This window comes from Pediculus humanus, genomic scaffold (genome assembly GCF_000006295.1).
Source record: "Pediculus humanus corporis 1103172107382 genomic scaffold, whole genome shotgun sequence".
Classification (NCBI taxonomy): domain Eukaryota; kingdom Metazoa; phylum Arthropoda; class Insecta; order Psocodea; family Pediculidae; genus Pediculus; species Pediculus humanus.
Window position 1 is genome coordinate 516,120 of NW_002987009.1, and position 17,324 is coordinate 533,443.

The 17,324-nt window shown below is 27.3% G+C and overlaps 4 protein-coding genes across 4 annotated transcripts; 2 read left to right on the forward strand and 2 right to left on the reverse strand.

The window, feature by feature from the left end:
- Positions 1–2,774: 2,774 nt before the first annotated feature.
- On the forward strand, positions 2,775–3,557 carry Phum_PHUM026740 (uncharacterized protein; the record flags this gene model as incomplete). The annotated part of the gene is made up of 2 exons (XM_002422942.1): positions 2,775–2,979; positions 3,517–3,557. 2 exons carry the CDS (start codon positions 2,775–2,777, stop codon positions 3,555–3,557), a joined length of 246 nt encoding a protein of 81 aa, XP_002422987.1.
- A 1,527-nt stretch (positions 3,558–5,084) lies between these two features.
- Phum_PHUM026750 (uncharacterized protein) lies at positions 5,085–6,050 on the forward strand (the record flags this gene model as incomplete). The annotated part of the gene is made up of 2 exons (XM_002422943.1): positions 5,085–5,301; positions 5,944–6,050. 2 exons carry the CDS (start codon positions 5,085–5,087, stop codon positions 6,048–6,050), a joined length of 324 nt encoding a protein of 107 aa, XP_002422988.1.
- Positions 6,051–8,168: 2,118 nt separating this feature from the next.
- On the reverse strand, positions 8,169–9,984 carry Phum_PHUM026760 (uncharacterized protein; the record flags this gene model as incomplete). Its single annotated transcript, XM_002422944.1, has 6 exons — positions 8,169–8,419; positions 8,495–8,659; positions 8,747–9,088; positions 9,171–9,455; positions 9,550–9,815; positions 9,917–9,984. The coding sequence occupies 6 exons, from the start codon at positions 9,982–9,984 to the stop codon at positions 8,169–8,171; spliced, it is 1,377 nt and encodes a 458-aa protein (XP_002422989.1).
- A 607-nt stretch (positions 9,985–10,591) lies between these two features.
- Positions 10,592–16,854, reverse strand: Phum_PHUM026770 (uncharacterized protein; the record flags this gene model as incomplete). Its single annotated transcript, XM_002422945.1, has 3 exons — positions 10,592–11,182; positions 11,253–11,453; positions 11,551–16,854. The coding sequence occupies 3 exons, from the start codon at positions 16,852–16,854 to the stop codon at positions 10,592–10,594; spliced, it is 6,096 nt and encodes a 2,031-aa protein (XP_002422990.1).
- Positions 16,855–17,324: the final 470 nt, after the last annotated feature.

Here is a 17,324-nt window from a genome sequence, read left to right on the forward strand (position 1 = left end):
TTTATTAGATTTCGATAGATGATGATAATAATAATATATATTATAAATATTATCAGTAATGTTTTTTTTATTTTTTTAAATTATTATTTATATTATTATTATTATTATTATTATTATTATTATTATTATTATTATTATTATTATTATTACTACTTTTACTACTATTACTACTACTAAAAATTATTAATGTGTTTTTTTAAACAATAAACAAACACTGCCATCGAGACAATAAATTGTTTGTTGATTGTTTTTTTTTTTTGTAATAATCGAAACATTATAATTAATAAATTTGTACGAATAAATTATTTTAATTTATTATCATCATTATTATTATTAGTATTATTATTATTCCTTTCGAAATTCATTCCGTTCGTCGTTTGTTATCGTTTGTTTTATGCGTAGGACAATAGAAAAGAAAACAATTTTTTTTTTTGTCGGGTCTTAAAGGATTTTTTAAACTTTCACCCGGTAAACGGTTATTAATATTTACATAATTATTTTACGCCAAAAATTAATTTTTTTTTTTTTTTATAAAACAAACAACAAACAAACAAACGAATGAAAATTTAAACCGTTTGTCGTATTAATAAATATTTATTTAAACTCATCATACGATAAATATTCTCTTCTCGGTTTGTTTAAGCATACAAACGAAAAATTAGTATCGTGAATGACGTTAAGTTTGAAAACGTGTCAAAGTCAAAATAATTAATCGATAATCGAAATCGATAAATCGATTATCGATTGTGGTTCCGATGTATCGTCGTTTTCGTAGGTATGCGCGTAGGTAATAAAATCAATTAATAAATAAATAGTTTTAATGAAATTGGGATAACTTTTGTATACACAACGTCATAAAAATCCACTGACCCAAAAACCTTAAATTTATCAGGTACGTAGATAACCGTAGGAAGGAAGCGGGACGTGGGCACGGGGGGCGGCGCGAAGGGGGCGGGGTAAGAGCGGAAGTGGAAGGAAATTTTTTTTCTTTTTGGTATGCGTCAGATATTTATTATTTGTTTTATTTTTCGTCGTTTCTTTTCTTTTAACCCGAATGAATATTATTTGTCACTCATACATAAATTTATTTAAATAAATAATTATTAATTAATTATTATTATTATTATTATTGAATCAATAACGGATAATGTCGGTCAATATTTATTATTTATTTTAATAAAAAAGATTAACGTTTAAAAAAAAAATTTTTACTTATTTTTGGCAGTTTTTTTTTCGGTTTGTTTTCACGTACCTGAAAAATTATGTCATGGATTTAAGCCAAAAAAATTATTATTATTATTATTACTATTTTAAGGTTCGGTTTTTATATTTATTTAAATAATAAAAAATAAAAAAATATCAGTCGTGATTTTTAAGCCGTTATTAAAAGTAATGGGTTTTATTTATTTATTATTACTAAAGGTAAGAAATATATTTTTTTTCTCTCTCTCTCTCACTCTCTCTCTCTCTGTCCCTCTCTCTCTCTCTCTTTCGAAATACATAAATTTTTATACTTTTGTCGAATAAGTGATTTTACAGAAACGATTCAATCTCAAACCCTTCCGTCCGCTTTTGACGCCCCCCAAATAAATTTTTTTTACCCTACGTAAACCTCTCGACAGATTTATGTAGAAAATCTTCTGAAGTTATTATTATTATTATTATTATTATTATTGTTTCGTGCCGTCGTCGAACGGGTTTCAAAATGTCGGATAAGTGAAATAAATATAAAATTTAAATAAATCGAAAATATTCCCGGTCGGTGTGAAGAGGGATTGAAAAAATTACACGAAATAAATTTTCCTTCTCGGGACGTGTACGCACGTGCACCCCCTCACACACACGTGCACACACACACGCGATTAGGCGGGTAATTAATTGCCTAATTAATAATGAAAAATTTTCAAATTAATTTCAAATTTTCATGTCGGTTAAAGACTTTTGAAGAAGTATTAGGTGATGGGTGGGTGGGTGGTAAGTTTGGGGGTGGGGTGGGGTCGAGGGGCGTAATTCGAATCGAGGATATAAAAAAGAGAGAAAGTATAGGAACGCAGTTGGCAACATTTTTTTTTTTGTAAATGAAAAAGAAAGGCGTAACAGGTTGACAGGTTGTACATACCGTCAAGCATCGTTGGATTTGGTTTTTTTTTTTTTTTATAGTTTTCTCAGTAAACACCGATGTCATTGTTTATAACCGACATGTTTATCCGATTTATAAAAAAAAAGTAAAAATTTAGGTCACGTGATTTTATTTATTTTGTCGTTATGGTAAAATTCTTAAACCATTCGATTTTTTTCTTTTACAAAGAAAAAAAAAAAATTTCCCTTTATGAGTAAATAAAAAATAAATAAATAAACTAATTATAACTTGCTACGATAATAATAATAATAATAATAATAATAATAATAATAATAATAATAATAATAATAATAATAATAATAATAATTTCCCTTTATTTAAATAACTCTATATTTTTACAGAGATGAAAAAAGAAAAAACTTTTTCTTTTTTTTTTCTTATTATTTAAATTGAATGAAAAAAATTTATTATTAAAAATCCGCCATCTTTTTCTTCCCCTTTTTTTTTCTTTTTTTTTTTAAAAAAAATAAAATAAATTAAAAAAGTTTTATTATTATCATCATCTCAGTATTTTTTTTTCTAATTTACATACTATTATTATTATTATTATTATTATTATTATTTTAAGGTTTTCGACTTGAAAACATCAAAAGTTTTTTTAAGAATAATAATAACAACGATGACGATATTAAACATGACTTGTGGAAAAAGTATAATGAAAAAAAATTACGATGGATTTTCTCTCGTTAAAAAAAATAATTTTCATTCGGAAAATGTGGAAATGGAAAACGGGAAAGTCGAGATAAACAACGAAGATTATCACGAGAATTTACAAACGATTATTATTTCGTCATTTCCGGAAAATGAAAAAAATTTAACTATGTTACAAACGTGGAAAGGTTCGTTATTTTCATTAAAATTATACTCTCTCTCTCTCTCTTTCTCTTTTTCTCTCAAACTTTATAAATTATTATTATTATCATTTTTTTTAAAAAAAAAACGTTTATAAATTTTAAAAAATGATGACGTAACGGAAACGAAGAAAAGAAAGAGAAAAAGAAAAAACGGAAATGAAAAAATTTCAAGGGTCATATTATACCCGGTTGTTATAAAAAAAAATTTAATTTCATAACAAATCATATTTGAAATCTAGCAGACGATTTTAATTTCTTTCCCCCCCCCTCTCCCAACACGTTATAATAATAATAATAATAATAATAAATAATTTTTTATTTTTTATTTTTTTTACGGTCGGTTCTTAAACCTCCCCGTTTTCGTTTTTTTTTTATTTTCGAAAAGTTATTTTTATTTATTTTGTAGTTATTATTATTATTATTATTATCATCATTATTATTTTTTATGGGAACCAGTTCGTGGTTCGTAACTTGTTATAAACATTTTTTTTCGGTCCATATTAATAATTAACATAAATATAGTCGAACAGGTTGGCGCCCGAACAATGTCAAGGATATTGTAGGAGACAGGAAGAGCGGTCAAGGTTGAAAATTTTGGGGGTCACGTTTTTTGTTTGTTGTTCAGAAAAAGATTTTTTTTACTTTTTTTTAAAAACGGAGTCCCACTACGACTACCCGTTCGACGTGTATTTAGACTCCAAAAAAAAAAAAAAAATGGGTTCTCTTTCAAATAATACGCACGTTTAAAAAAAAACCGCTAGAAAACGTAATTCACGAATAAAAAATCTTAAAAGATGAGTTAAAATAATTTATCTCGAACGTTTGATACGATAAATGATTCGATAATCGAAATAAAAATTTTTTAAATTTAGAAAAAAATTTTTTTCGTTTCCGAACGCGACGTTCGGAAGAAATTCGAAAACGAAAAAAAATTGATTCGTGATACAAATTCGATAATTATTCGATATATCGATTAATCGACCGATAATCATAAAACGTATCTCCCATTTTATAAAAAAAAAAAAAAACCGTTCGCGAATGACGACGACATTTTAAATTTTTTTCGTTTTGTGATTAAAAAAAAAAAAAAAATCGCGCCAAAAATTTTCCCGCCAAAAAAATTTTAAATTTGAATCACATGAATGACGTCATTTACCCCAATTAAACAAACGATAATAATAATAATATAAAATAAATATCAAAAAATTTGAAAAATTCATAAACGGTAAAAAAAAATCCGCGCCAAAAATTTTCCCGCAAAAAATTTTTAAATTTGAATTTCGAATGACGTCATTTACCCCAATTAAACAAACGATAATAATAATAATATAAAACTAAATATCAAAAAATTTGAAAAATTTATAAACGGTAAAAAAAAATTCGCGCCAAAATTTTTCCCGCCAAAAAATTTTTAAATTTGAATTTTGAATGACGTTATTTAACCCAATTAAACGAATAACAATAATACATAAATATTATTAAGTAAGTATTTTAAAAAATTCATCGGCGGTAAAAGGTAAATAAATAATAAATAAAATTAATAATTTTTATGGTTTAATCTAATTACACGACGATGTAATAATAATAATAATAATAATAAAGAACGGAATGAAAAATTTGGCCTCATTAAACGTCTGTAAAAAAAGTTACACCTGAATTGATGACTCAAAAATTTAACTGGAAATTTTTTTAAAGAAAAAAAAAAATCCTACATGAAGTCACGCAGTCACGCATTTCTACCACCACCACCACCACGGCAGACCATGTGACTTTATCAACGGTGACGTTTAAAAATTTAAAATCATATGAGTCGTTTAAAAAATGATGTTTTTTTTTTTTTTTTCACGTTCTAAATCTACTTATTAATCAAAGATGAAATGAGATGGAATTCAAAAAAAAAAAAAGGGAAATTATATTTTAAAATTTTTTTTCTTTTTTTTTTTTTAGGTAGAAGACACGGAGGAGGAGGAGGATACGATGCGGAAAAAATAAAAGAAAAAATAAAAGAAAAAATAAAAGAAAAAGTAAAAGAAAAAATAAAAAAAGGTGCATTGCCGACAGCAATAGTATTGAAAATAATATCGACAATAATGGTGCCATTATTTTTAATAAAAATCGGTTTGATCGCATTGAAAGGTTTTTGGGCGGGCGTGACGGCTTTGCTAGTGTCAAAAGCAATCGCTTTTAGGGTATTTTACAGCAAAAATGAATATGATAAACCGCAAAGGAATCGCCGTCGTCCTCCACAAATAAATTTTCCTCATCACGTACCCTACATACAAGAAAAACCTCCTGTTTATATCAATTGTAAAAATTATGGAAAACAACATTTCGAAAACGGGTAATGTCAACAAAAAAAAAAAAAAGGAATTTTCCACTTCCCCTCTTTCCCCCCCTAAACTCTTTCCGGTAACCTTTTAAAATTTTTTTTTTTTTTTAAAGGAATGAAAATTTCTCACCGACGCCATTTTATTACGATTTCCAACCGACGAATCCATCGTGGGTTATTGAAAATCAAGAATTTCAAAATTTTAACGACATCCAAGAAAAAAATTTTAATTTAATTAATAATAATAATAATAATAATGATGGCGACGAACGGAAACCGTTATTACAACAACCGAAAAATAATAATAATGATAATGATGATAAAAAAAAAAAATCGATAATAATTAATTGATTCGTTAAAAAAAAAAAAAAAAAAAATTACTTTGTCGGCGTGACGATCATCTTTTATAATTAATCACACTAATCGCACGTTTAAACACTCTATGAAAATAAATTTTGAAAAAGAAACACATCGAACTGACATCTACCGTTAAAACGCAATAACTAATACAATACACTGACATCTATCGTTAAAAAGCAATAACTAACACAATACACTGACATCTATCGTCAAAACGCAATAACTAACACAATACACTGACATCTATCGTCAAAACGCAGTAACTAATACAAAAAAATTAGTTATAAAATTGACCGCGAGAGCGCAGCACCCGACAATAATAACATGTTTACATTTTTTGTTTATGTTTTTGTTTTGTTTTTTTTAAAATGCACGCTACAATTACGAAGACGTTTAAAAAATATTATAAAAAAAAAAACGTTTAACCGTAATTATTTAAATTCATACCGGTAATAAAAAAAGATAATAAAACAATAATTAAATAACTAATAATAATAATAATATTTAAAAAAAAAAAAAAATTTCCGTTATTAATCCTCATTTAAAAATATCAACGATCCGTTTATTATTTACGGATACGCCAAAAAAAATTTATTTTATTATATTAAGTGGATAATTTAAATTATAATAATAATAATAGTAAAAATAAAATACCAAAACGTTACAATCAAAAAAAAAAAAATTAAAATTATTAAAAAAAAAAAAATATTTTTGAAAAAAAAGGCGAGTTGACAGTTTGTTTAAAACCATGTACGAACGTTTATTATTATTTATTTTTTTATTTAATATAATTTTAATTAATAAATTAATATCGTGTTCTTTAATAAATTCATCTCTGATAAATAATAACGATTTCGAACGCGACAAAAATAATCTTTATAAAAACAATTCAATTGAAAATCAAATTGAATTTTTTAATTATTACGATAATAATTCTTTAATTATCGTTTCATCATTATCATCATCGCCGTCGCCTTTTTTTGATAAAACTTCAAAAATTTCAAAACGTTTTGATAAAATTAATCAAAATGTCAAAGGTAAGTAAAAACTTTACTTTTTATTTCTACTCCTTTTTATTATTTTTATTTTTAGTCTTATTTAAATAATCATTATTGATTAATTAAAAATATTATTAACCCTTTAATTAAATAAAATAACTTTTTATTATGCATCCATTTTTATTTTTGTTATCATTTTGCGTTATCAATAACTTTTCGTTAAACTCATTTTCCCACGTGATATATATAATTAAATTTCGCGCCATCTTTTATATAAATTAATAAACAGGTTAATTGTTTTAGTGTTAAACATTTACCCAAGATGTCTCTAAACTCAATTTTTTCCAGTTTTAGAATAATATTTTCTATATATAATTTATACCATTCGCGAAGTTAATAAAGTTTTAAATTTTTTTTTTTTAGGAAAAGAACGTTCCAGGTACGACGGAGATAAAACATTGAAAATTGTTGGTACAGAACGTACACTCATGCCATTTGCATTAGAAACAATGGGAATGTTCATGATAAAAGTATTTTTGGTCGCACTTTTTTCACTCATAGTATCAGCAACCGTCGGATTTAAATCCAATAATCATTTGTTAAAAGAATCATTCGAGGAAAAAATAAGTCATCGCCATCGACACCAACCATCTTTTTTCCGTCAACCTGATTACGAACCTGATTATAATTTTAATTAGTAAAAAAAAAAAATAAATAACTTACCTTATTTTATTAAATCATCCGGGGTTTTATTGATTCCACCCAAAAAATTGACCACCGTGTATGAAGAAGGAAGAACATCCGTACGTTTTCTTCAATAACTGCAAAATAAAAAAATAATTTTAATTAATAATTTTATTTAATTAATTAATTAATATAAATCATGCGATTGTTTTAATTAACTATCATAACAATAACAAACTTATATATATATATACAATCGTACGCACAAATACACTCAGGAATTATTTATATATAAATAATTTTAAAACAATTTCATTTTTATAATATATTCACATTTAATAATAAAACAAACGTTTTTTTTTTATTCATTTACGAAACCTTTCGAACCTTTTCCATTAAATTTTTTTCACCTTATTCTATTAGAAAAAAAAAAAAAAAAAAAGAAAATTTTCTATATATATAGATATATTATTATTTTATGTATACGATAATACATAAAATATAAACTAATGTAACAAAACTGAGGTATCGAACAATTATTATTTACACGCACACGCCCACTTTTTATTTATTTATTAAACAACAATTTAAACTGGAAAAATTAAAACTGGAAATATTCTTATTATTATTATATTATTTTCACTTTGATTCAAAGCAGACTCACGAAGAACTTTTTTGACTTTTGTCCTTTTCCCTTTCAAATCCTTGTTCGATTTCGTTTAATTTATAATAATAATAATAATAATAAGCGAAACCGTATTCATTTGTTGATGATGATGATGATGATGAATATTAAAAGGTTTTCATTCGGGCAACGCATATTTGCTCAAATGATTTTGTATATCGTCCAAAATTTCCGTATCGTTTTCACTATTTACCAACATTAAAATCCCCTGTAATTGTGATAGAATTTTCTCACGTTTCTGAACAACAGTTTCCTCTTCTTTGAGGGGTTCTAAAATATAAACTTTTTCGTCGTATTCGTTTAAATATTCTTTAACCAACATCGTATTTTTCCCCGTATCCTTTCTCCTCGATTCCGTTTCGTTCGAACCTGAAAAAAATTTTTTTAATAAATAATTATTATTATTTCTTTTGAATTATCATTTAATTAATAAACTACTCGTACCTCCGGAATATTGTTTCTTTTCTTTAAAATCTAATTTGAGTCTTTTATTTGACGTCGGATCTAAAAACACTCCGTTACCTAATGATTTCAATATTGTTGAATCTTCGTTTTCGACTTCTTCGTCTAATTTTTCCACCGTGCTTTCGTCGCAACTTAAATCTCCATCTTTAACAAACAAATAAAAAAAAAATAAATAAATATTTTACAAGTGGATAAAGTTTTTTTAAAAATTTTTATAGTTGAAGGGAAAACCTTCGAATCCGTGTGCGGATCCGGTAACGATTTGTTCGTTGTAATTATTATCATCATCGTCGTCGTCGTCGCTTTTATCAAATTTATCCAAACCTTCTTCTACGAGTTTTTTCAATATGTTGTATGGGATTTTAAGTATGATATCCTGTTCGTTTTCGTAAAACAATTCCGTTTCCTCTAACAAATGTTGATTCTCTCTCAGTATCGTCACTAAAGCCGTCCTGTCGTTTTTACTTAATAATGATTCTAATTTTGAAAATGAATCTATCGTTTCGTAATTAAGATGACTTTCGTTAATTACAGTTCGCGAATTGGGAAAAGGATCGTATTTGGCTTTACCGTCTGAAAAAAAAAAAAAAAAAAAAAAAAAATTAAATGAAAAACTTGGTCCCTGTTTTTATTTATTTATTTATTTATTAAATACCTTTTTGATTGACATCGTGTCCATAATGAGTCCTACAAAATTCTACAGTTACAGAATCAGGTTCTTCGAAAACAAACATGCTAGATATACAATGAGTTGTCGACACGTTATAAATGGAATCACGATCATCAGATTGAAGTCTTTTTTTTATTTCCGGTTTATATGCGCCATTTTTTTGACATCTGTAATAATGAGTTTTACCACCCTTTGAATTTCTCGGCCCTGTGCTAACTATAAATCTTAAATTTTCTTCTTGCTCCGTAACTTTTTTCCAACTAAAAAAATCTGTAAGAAATCATTTAAAATAATAATAACTACATTAAAATTAATAATAATAATAATAATAATAATAATAATAATTAACTTTTTTTAATTTTACCTGACATAGATTGAAAAACATATTTCTCGACGACAATGTTAAACCCGTGTTGTTCAGCTAAATGCCTTCGAAACGGATCAATAAATGTAAAACTTTGATAACAGTCCTTTTCTCTACAGGATATTGGCAACCTGTGAGCCGGTTCTATTTTATGAACATATTTTAAATGCTTGTATAAGGATGACCTATGACCCATTATTTTATAACATACATGACATTGGAGCCTTGAAACTTCGTTACAGTTAATTGCAGGAGACGATACTTTTCTGAAATGAAATATTATTGATTAACAAACAATAATGTGTGATATTAATAATAATAATAAAACATTTCAATCATGTGAGACAATAATTATTATTTTACTTACATATCCATATCGACTTCTTCTTTTTTAATATCATCTTCACCCAATGAATATCCTACATGATCTTCCATTTTTCTTTTAACTAAACTTAAACAGTTCAATTGTAAAAAAATTTCAATTTAATATTTTGACATTTCTCTATAATTTAAACTTTTTATAAATTTATCGGTATGCAATTAAAAAAATAATAATCATGGTATTGTAAAAACACAATTTAAATTAAAAAAACTAAATTTATTAAATCTTAATTTAATTATTCGAAAAAATTAATTCGAAACAAAAATTTAAATTATAACGACCAGATAAGGTTAAGTCATTTTTATTACTTAATAAAATAATTAGAATAAATAATTAATAGTTTGTAAAAATATATTAAACATTAAATAAAAACTTTAACGTTTAATATCGGCAAACAATAACGAAATAAATTTATTAAATAAAACAATTTTAATTTACTTGACATTAGAAACAACATCCACCATTTTTAAAAATTTCTATTAGGATTTGCCAACGTTTGAAAATTAAAAGAAAAATTTTCTTTTTGTTCTTCTATGAAATTCAAAATTATTACAATCCGGAGTAAATTTTTTAATATGATAAATTTATTAATATAAAATCAAATCAATTTAATTACAATTATTATCATTAATTTAAATTTAAATAATAAAATTAGGTAATTTAAACATTTTGACTCGCATAATTATTATAAATATCATTTGCATAACTTCCTTTTTGCGATACTTTCGTATAAATCATTTCCGCAATGTCCGGATTTGCTTTTCTCATGTCATCCCAATGATGAAAATTTAGAGTTAATATAACGGTTAATATTCTGGCACGATGAGTGTACGTGTGAGGATAATATGGGAAAATCCCTTGTAAAATTCCAAAATATTCATCTTTCGAATAGACGTTAACGGGACGTTCGAGTGCTGGAAAATTTGCATCCTTTTCCAAACAGTAAACTTCACCTTCTTGAACGAAATACATATTTTGATCGACGTCACCTTGTTCCGTTATGTAATTACCGGGAAAATAAATATATCTTTCTAAACGAGTTGTTAGCTGTATTAAAAATGATCTATCGACACCCTCGAAAACGAAACACGTCGTCAAATGATGTAAATATAAATCCGACATTATGTGAAATTTTATGTAATCCGGTGCGGTAACTAAAAAACTTGGCAAAGCTTTTTCCTTACATATATCAATCAAATCGACAAAATATCGTTTTATCGTATAAAGCAAAGCCGGTGATATGTTTCGCATCTAAAATTAATTAAAAATTAAATTAAATTAAATTAAAAAAAAAAAAATAACTACTCCTACTCCTATTTACCTCCAAATAATTTTCAAATTCGTCCAATTGTTTTATTTGATCGTATTTAGATTGATTTAAAAAATGATAAACGGCTAAAGTTTCTGAACAAAGTATGGCTCTTGCAAAATACCCGCATATTGATATTATAAATGCTAAAAATATTTGTAAATTATTTTCGGGCATGCAACTGTAAATGTTACTCCCACAAAAAATATGAACCTTTACAAAAAAACAAAACAAAAAATATAATCTCCTCGTAAAAAAAAAAAAAAAAAATTTAAAAGGATTTCAATCATCATCATTATCATTATCTTACCACGCAATTATATTCAGTTTTAAAAAAAGTCATTTTTTCAATTGTGTACCTATAATCGCAATTTTTTAAATTATCCCCATCGAGATCTTTAAATATAACGGAAATGCATGTGAACGTGTTGACGTAGAATAAATTCAACATGAAAATAATAAACAATCTCGTGGGTGCTTTAACGGCGAGTTTCTTTTTTAATTTATTAAATATTTTTTTTATGTAAAAAATTCTAAGGGTTCTTAATAGATAATAATAATAAATGAAACAAAAAAAATTTTTATCGTTTATAATTAAATTAACGATTATTCGTATTACTTCGAGTGGTAGAACGCATAGTATGTCGCAGGGTAGTCCACCCGTTTGAATTAAATAATTATAAAATATTTTTTTTCCTTCGTATATTAAAAGTCCAGTTTTGGAATCAACGACTGGAGTCCTTAGCGTGACTATTATTTTCACTATCCATATTGCATCTAACATGTAAATAACGGTTATACTCCAGGCTGTAAAATATCTTAAACCTATGAATATGGGTATGAGAACGACCGTTAATATGGAAACTATGAAAAAAACAACGTGCAACGATGATGAAGTTACGGAAAATGGATTAAACATTCGTCCTCTTTTTCTATGACGACTTTCGCTCAATGAATGATATTGACTGTCTCTGCTAACGGCCGACGTTGTTTTTTTTATTGGTTCAAATTTCGATTCTGCATTTTTTTCATTTGTTTTTTCTATTGTGACATCGTAAAAAATCTCTTCCGTCGTATCTTCGAGTAATCCCTCTACGAAATCTTCATATTTTTTTATTTCCGCTTCGAATACATGTTTCGTTTGTATAAAATTATCCATTAATTTAAAAAAAATACCCGAATCGATTTTCAATAGCGTGACGTGTGTTTTCGCGGTTATCGTGTTTTTCATGACGTCCTCACCCTGTATGTTACCAAAAATGGTTCCTCTGTTCAACGTCATCAATTTCTTATTTACGTAACATTGTCCCTCGTGTACGAAATAAATTATACCGTTCACTTGTTTTTCAAATAATATTATCGAACCTTTTTTCAAATAAACTTCAACGACGGCCGCGGAAAGTATTCTATAAAATGAATTATTTGCTTTTGAAAAACAACTCACGTAATTCCAAGTTTGTTCGTAAACGGACATCATGAGATCCTCGTGTAAAATGGCTGGAAATTTTGAAAAAACGGATTTGAAATCTATTCCCTTGTGTAATATCCAAACGTGTTCGTAATGATCCACGGCTTCCTTAATAAACATATCCTCTATTTTTTCACCGTTTAAAAATTTTTGAAAACTTTTCAAATAATAATGATAATCCGAAAAACGCCAATAGAAAGCGACAAAATTCATTGTGTAAAAGCTGTAGAGTACTATTTCCGATACCCAAGAAACCAATGGAACGGATATAACGTTAAGCATCGTTATCAAATTTAACATGTTAAATGAATATTTACCTCTCGCCAAATACCGAAGAGAGGTAAATACGATTTTGTAATAATTTATAGCCACAGGATCTTTACGGTTGAGATAATGAAAATGGAATCCGCTATTGAACGCGTAAATCAAACAGTTTATGTACCAATTGAGTAAAACAATTATCAAAAATAAAAAATGTAAAAATTCAACTTTAAATGTTAATATGGTTATAGATGATATGTAGTTGAAAAGGCTAAAAAATTTATACCAACCCGTTATTCTCAATAACATATGCGTCATGAACATCGTCCAATGATAATTGTATTTATTTATTTTAATGAGGTAAAGAATGTGAAAATAAGGTACGGTACCCAATAGGTCAGTGAAAAAAGTTGTCGTTATGTAATGGGTAAAAGTTCTAAAAGGATGCGTTACGTAAATCCCTTTTTGATTGTAAAAAGCCACTTTCATTTTAAGAAAAAAATCGATCCAGGTAAAAGATTCGAGGAAAACTAAAAAAAAAATCAATGCTTTTTTTGGTTTGTCGTATATGGAAAGCATTCCGAAAATGAGAGGCCACGCGAGGAGTTCGATGGCAAACGATAACAAACGAAAACATTCCCAATATATGTACCTTTTACCACGGCTGTCTATGGCTCTCCCCAATATTATATATTGCACGAGAGTGTCGATCAATTTAAACTTTTTAAAAAAATTTAATTTTTTTTCTGGGATTTTAACATTATTGGCATCGACTATCGATAAACCCGGAGAAGCATTTCCTAATGCGTTTAAATCCGTCGTTTTCACGGCATCGACAAAATCTTTAAATATATTGTGTTTGATTAATGTCGATAGAAAATCTTCCAATCTCAACACCAACAATTCGCAATCCGTTATAGTTCTCACGTTTAAAACGGATGGATATTGATTGAAAGCAATCAATATTGGAAATATCGTACCGCTTTTTTTATAAAATGGAGTCGCGATATTATGAATTTTATCGTTTTCCAAAAACGAATTCATTTGAACGTATCCTTTGTGTATTATGTAAAGCGTCATGCTTTGAGTACCGAACGTTGTGAGTATGGAATTAACGGGTAGCGTGAGACGATGGCAAAATTTCAACAAATCCTTTTTCAAACTTTCATTTTCCATTTTAAACAATTTACATTTGTGTATGGTTTCGTAAATGGTCGCTTGATCCAATTGATCTAAAACGTATCGTGGTAAATTATCTAGTATTCTGTTTTCTTCCGATATGTAATTACCCTTATCGAATTGCCATTGAAATAAAAGAGTGTTTATAACTCTTTTGGTTATCCTCCCTTTGACTTGTCTGTCGCTCACGAAATCCGCAACCAACTGCGACAACCTGTTATATTTGACCAAATGAAACCTTTCCAAAACGAATGATGAAAAAATTTCCGCTCTCCACACTAAAAAATTTATACGAAATATAAACAACGCTACTATGTATATGAGTATAGAAACTTTCGAATCCGATGTGAATATCGTTTGGGATAAATTGAATACCAAAAAAATAACTAAAAATACCGATGCGTAATCTTTGTACTGTGGTCCCATGGCCCTTTCGAAAACGCGATACCAATCGTTTTGACTGCAAGTGAAAAAAACGCATTCGACTCCGGTTAATTTGAATACCATCGATGCCCAATACGTTAATATAGCTAAAAATGCCATGTTTTTAAAAAAAACCGTTTTAAAGGGTTTTGAATTTTTTTCGTAGCACCAAACGTGAAATGCTTTTACGAAAATGTAAAATTTTAAAAAATATATAAGAAAAAATAATCCGCTTTTGTACATTTCGTCATCTGCTGACAAGAGCAAATTTGCAATCGCATCGAAGGGTATGGCCGCAATAACATTTATGTAAAACGTTAAAGTCGTAAATCTGTAAAATATTAGCGTTTCGAATTTCGTTATTAACGTGTTTTTAATTTTAATACCGGTAAATATTAAAAATCCTAAATCAATTATATATATAACGATGACGAAAGATGAGAAATTAAGCAAAGATGACGGAACTTTAGCGTACCAACCTATGAATATTGGAAACAAGACGCCGATAAGAAAAGACACCGTTATCACAATGTGATTCCAAGTTTTTAAAAATTTAGCATTCGGATCAATTAGCCAGGGACATTTTGTACGTAAACAAACGGCTTCGTATTTATTAACAACTTCGTCATTAATAACCAACAATCTTAAAAATATCGACGTGTATCCGAGTTGAGTTTTAAATTCTGTCGGTTTAACTTGTTTGTCTTGTCGTATAATTAATTTTTCTTCTGCTAATATTTCCCTTTGATTTGCCATGTGTAATTCTTTTATGGATTTATATTGTTGTTTGAGCCATTTTATATCGGCTTTTTCTTTCACTTTGTCGCTTTCCGTCGACGTTTGATAGTGTATAATTGCTTTGCTCTTGTGTATAGTTTTCGCTAATTTGAGACGGTATTTTATTTTTTTATTTATTTTTTTCATTTCTTTCGGATAGTAAATCATGGCTTTTAAAAAACTTTTATAACTTAAAAAGTGTATTATGCATAGTTTGGCCGTTCGTAAAACGGCTTTGCTCTTCAATTGTAAAAAAATTGATAATTCTCCCAAAACGGTACCGTCGGAAAGTGATAGAACCGGACTTGCATCGTTTTCCTGTGCCATTATTTGCAACAAACCCGATTCCAAATACATAAATTTATATTTAAGTGCGTTCATTTTCAATAGAGTCGTGTTGGGTAGTATAAATCTCGTAGTCATGCAAAGTGCGAGGGATCTTTTGCATCCCAAACTAAGATCTTCGAATAAATCCGAATGTCTCAAAGCTTCCCAATAAATTTCACAAAAAATATTCTTTTGCAAACACAATGGGAAATAATTAATTATTTCCGGTTTGTTTTTACTCTCCCCGTATTTCCTTACCAATTCGTAATAATCGATTATTTTATTTTCTACGGCTTTGTTCGACGTCCAATTTCTCAATATCATTTTCAATTGATTGTATTTGTTAGAAAAATTCAAATATTCCAAACCGTAATTGAAAAAAGTAAAAAAAAGTAATGGTAAAGTGCATCCGTATGTAAAATAAAATCCAAAAAAAAATGTTATCGTATCGAATGCATTTTCCACGGACATTGGATAAAAATTTGTTTCCGATATTTGCGTCTGACAAAACAAAGCCAATATGTATAATTCACCTTCAATTATGCAACTTATACTATCTTTTAAACATTGCTCTTGTAACGCATATGATTTATTAATAAAATTCAAACAGCAAAACAAATGTGTAAATACCACATATAAAATTATTATTTTTATTAAAGTGAGTATAAAATAAATTTTTATCTTATATACCCAATATCGCGTTTCGGAAAAAAGATAATATAAATGATAAATTCTCAGGCAAACGTTTAAACGTAAATGAACAATGATTTTTCCAAAAGGACCGGAAAAATCGAAAACGAAATACATATACATTGTGTAAAATGGTATCAGGGTAAAATAATCGATAACTAAAAAGAAAAGTTTTCTTTTTTCCCCGTGTCTTAATTTCCGAGTTTTCGGCATTGAATAGTGCAATGTTGCGCTTAGGGTATCGACAAAATATATACAACTGTTTAAATATTCCAAATATTCATAATATTCCATAGACACTTTGAATGAATATTCCGTGCTCCGCATTAAATATGTAAATGTAACTAAAATCGAAATGACTGTTCTCCAAAAAAAATCCTGATGTAAAAATATAAAAACTTTCCAACCTGGTACATCTTCCGTCGATGCTTTTGATTTCTTATATATTGCTTGAAGCTCAGGATTTTTTAAAGTTTTAACACTATTCATTGTTTTTTTTACAATTATTCAACTAATTTTCCGTCAATAACATATATATTCAAACTGAAATGCATGATAACGGTTTTCACTTAAAACAAATAATGACGTTTGAATCTAATGACACGATGATGATCAAGAAGGCAACCGTTGAAAAAAAAAAATAATAATTATTATTTTGACATTTTTTTAATTTTATTTTTGATTGATTATATATATATATATATTATTTACATCATATTACTCTTTTGCAAAATTAATTAGATTTAAATTGGTTTTCTGAACAAATTTATCTTTGTCGAATTTAATTTGAAAAAAAAAAAAAAACCGCTGTTGAAAAAAAGGGGTACCAATAGTATTTGGATTTATATAAAATTAAATGTTTTTTTAGCGGCTAATGCAGCGTCTAATATAAATTTGAATTAATTTTTAATTTATTTATAGTTTTTTCAATCATTTTTTTACCCTCCTTCGTTAGGTCT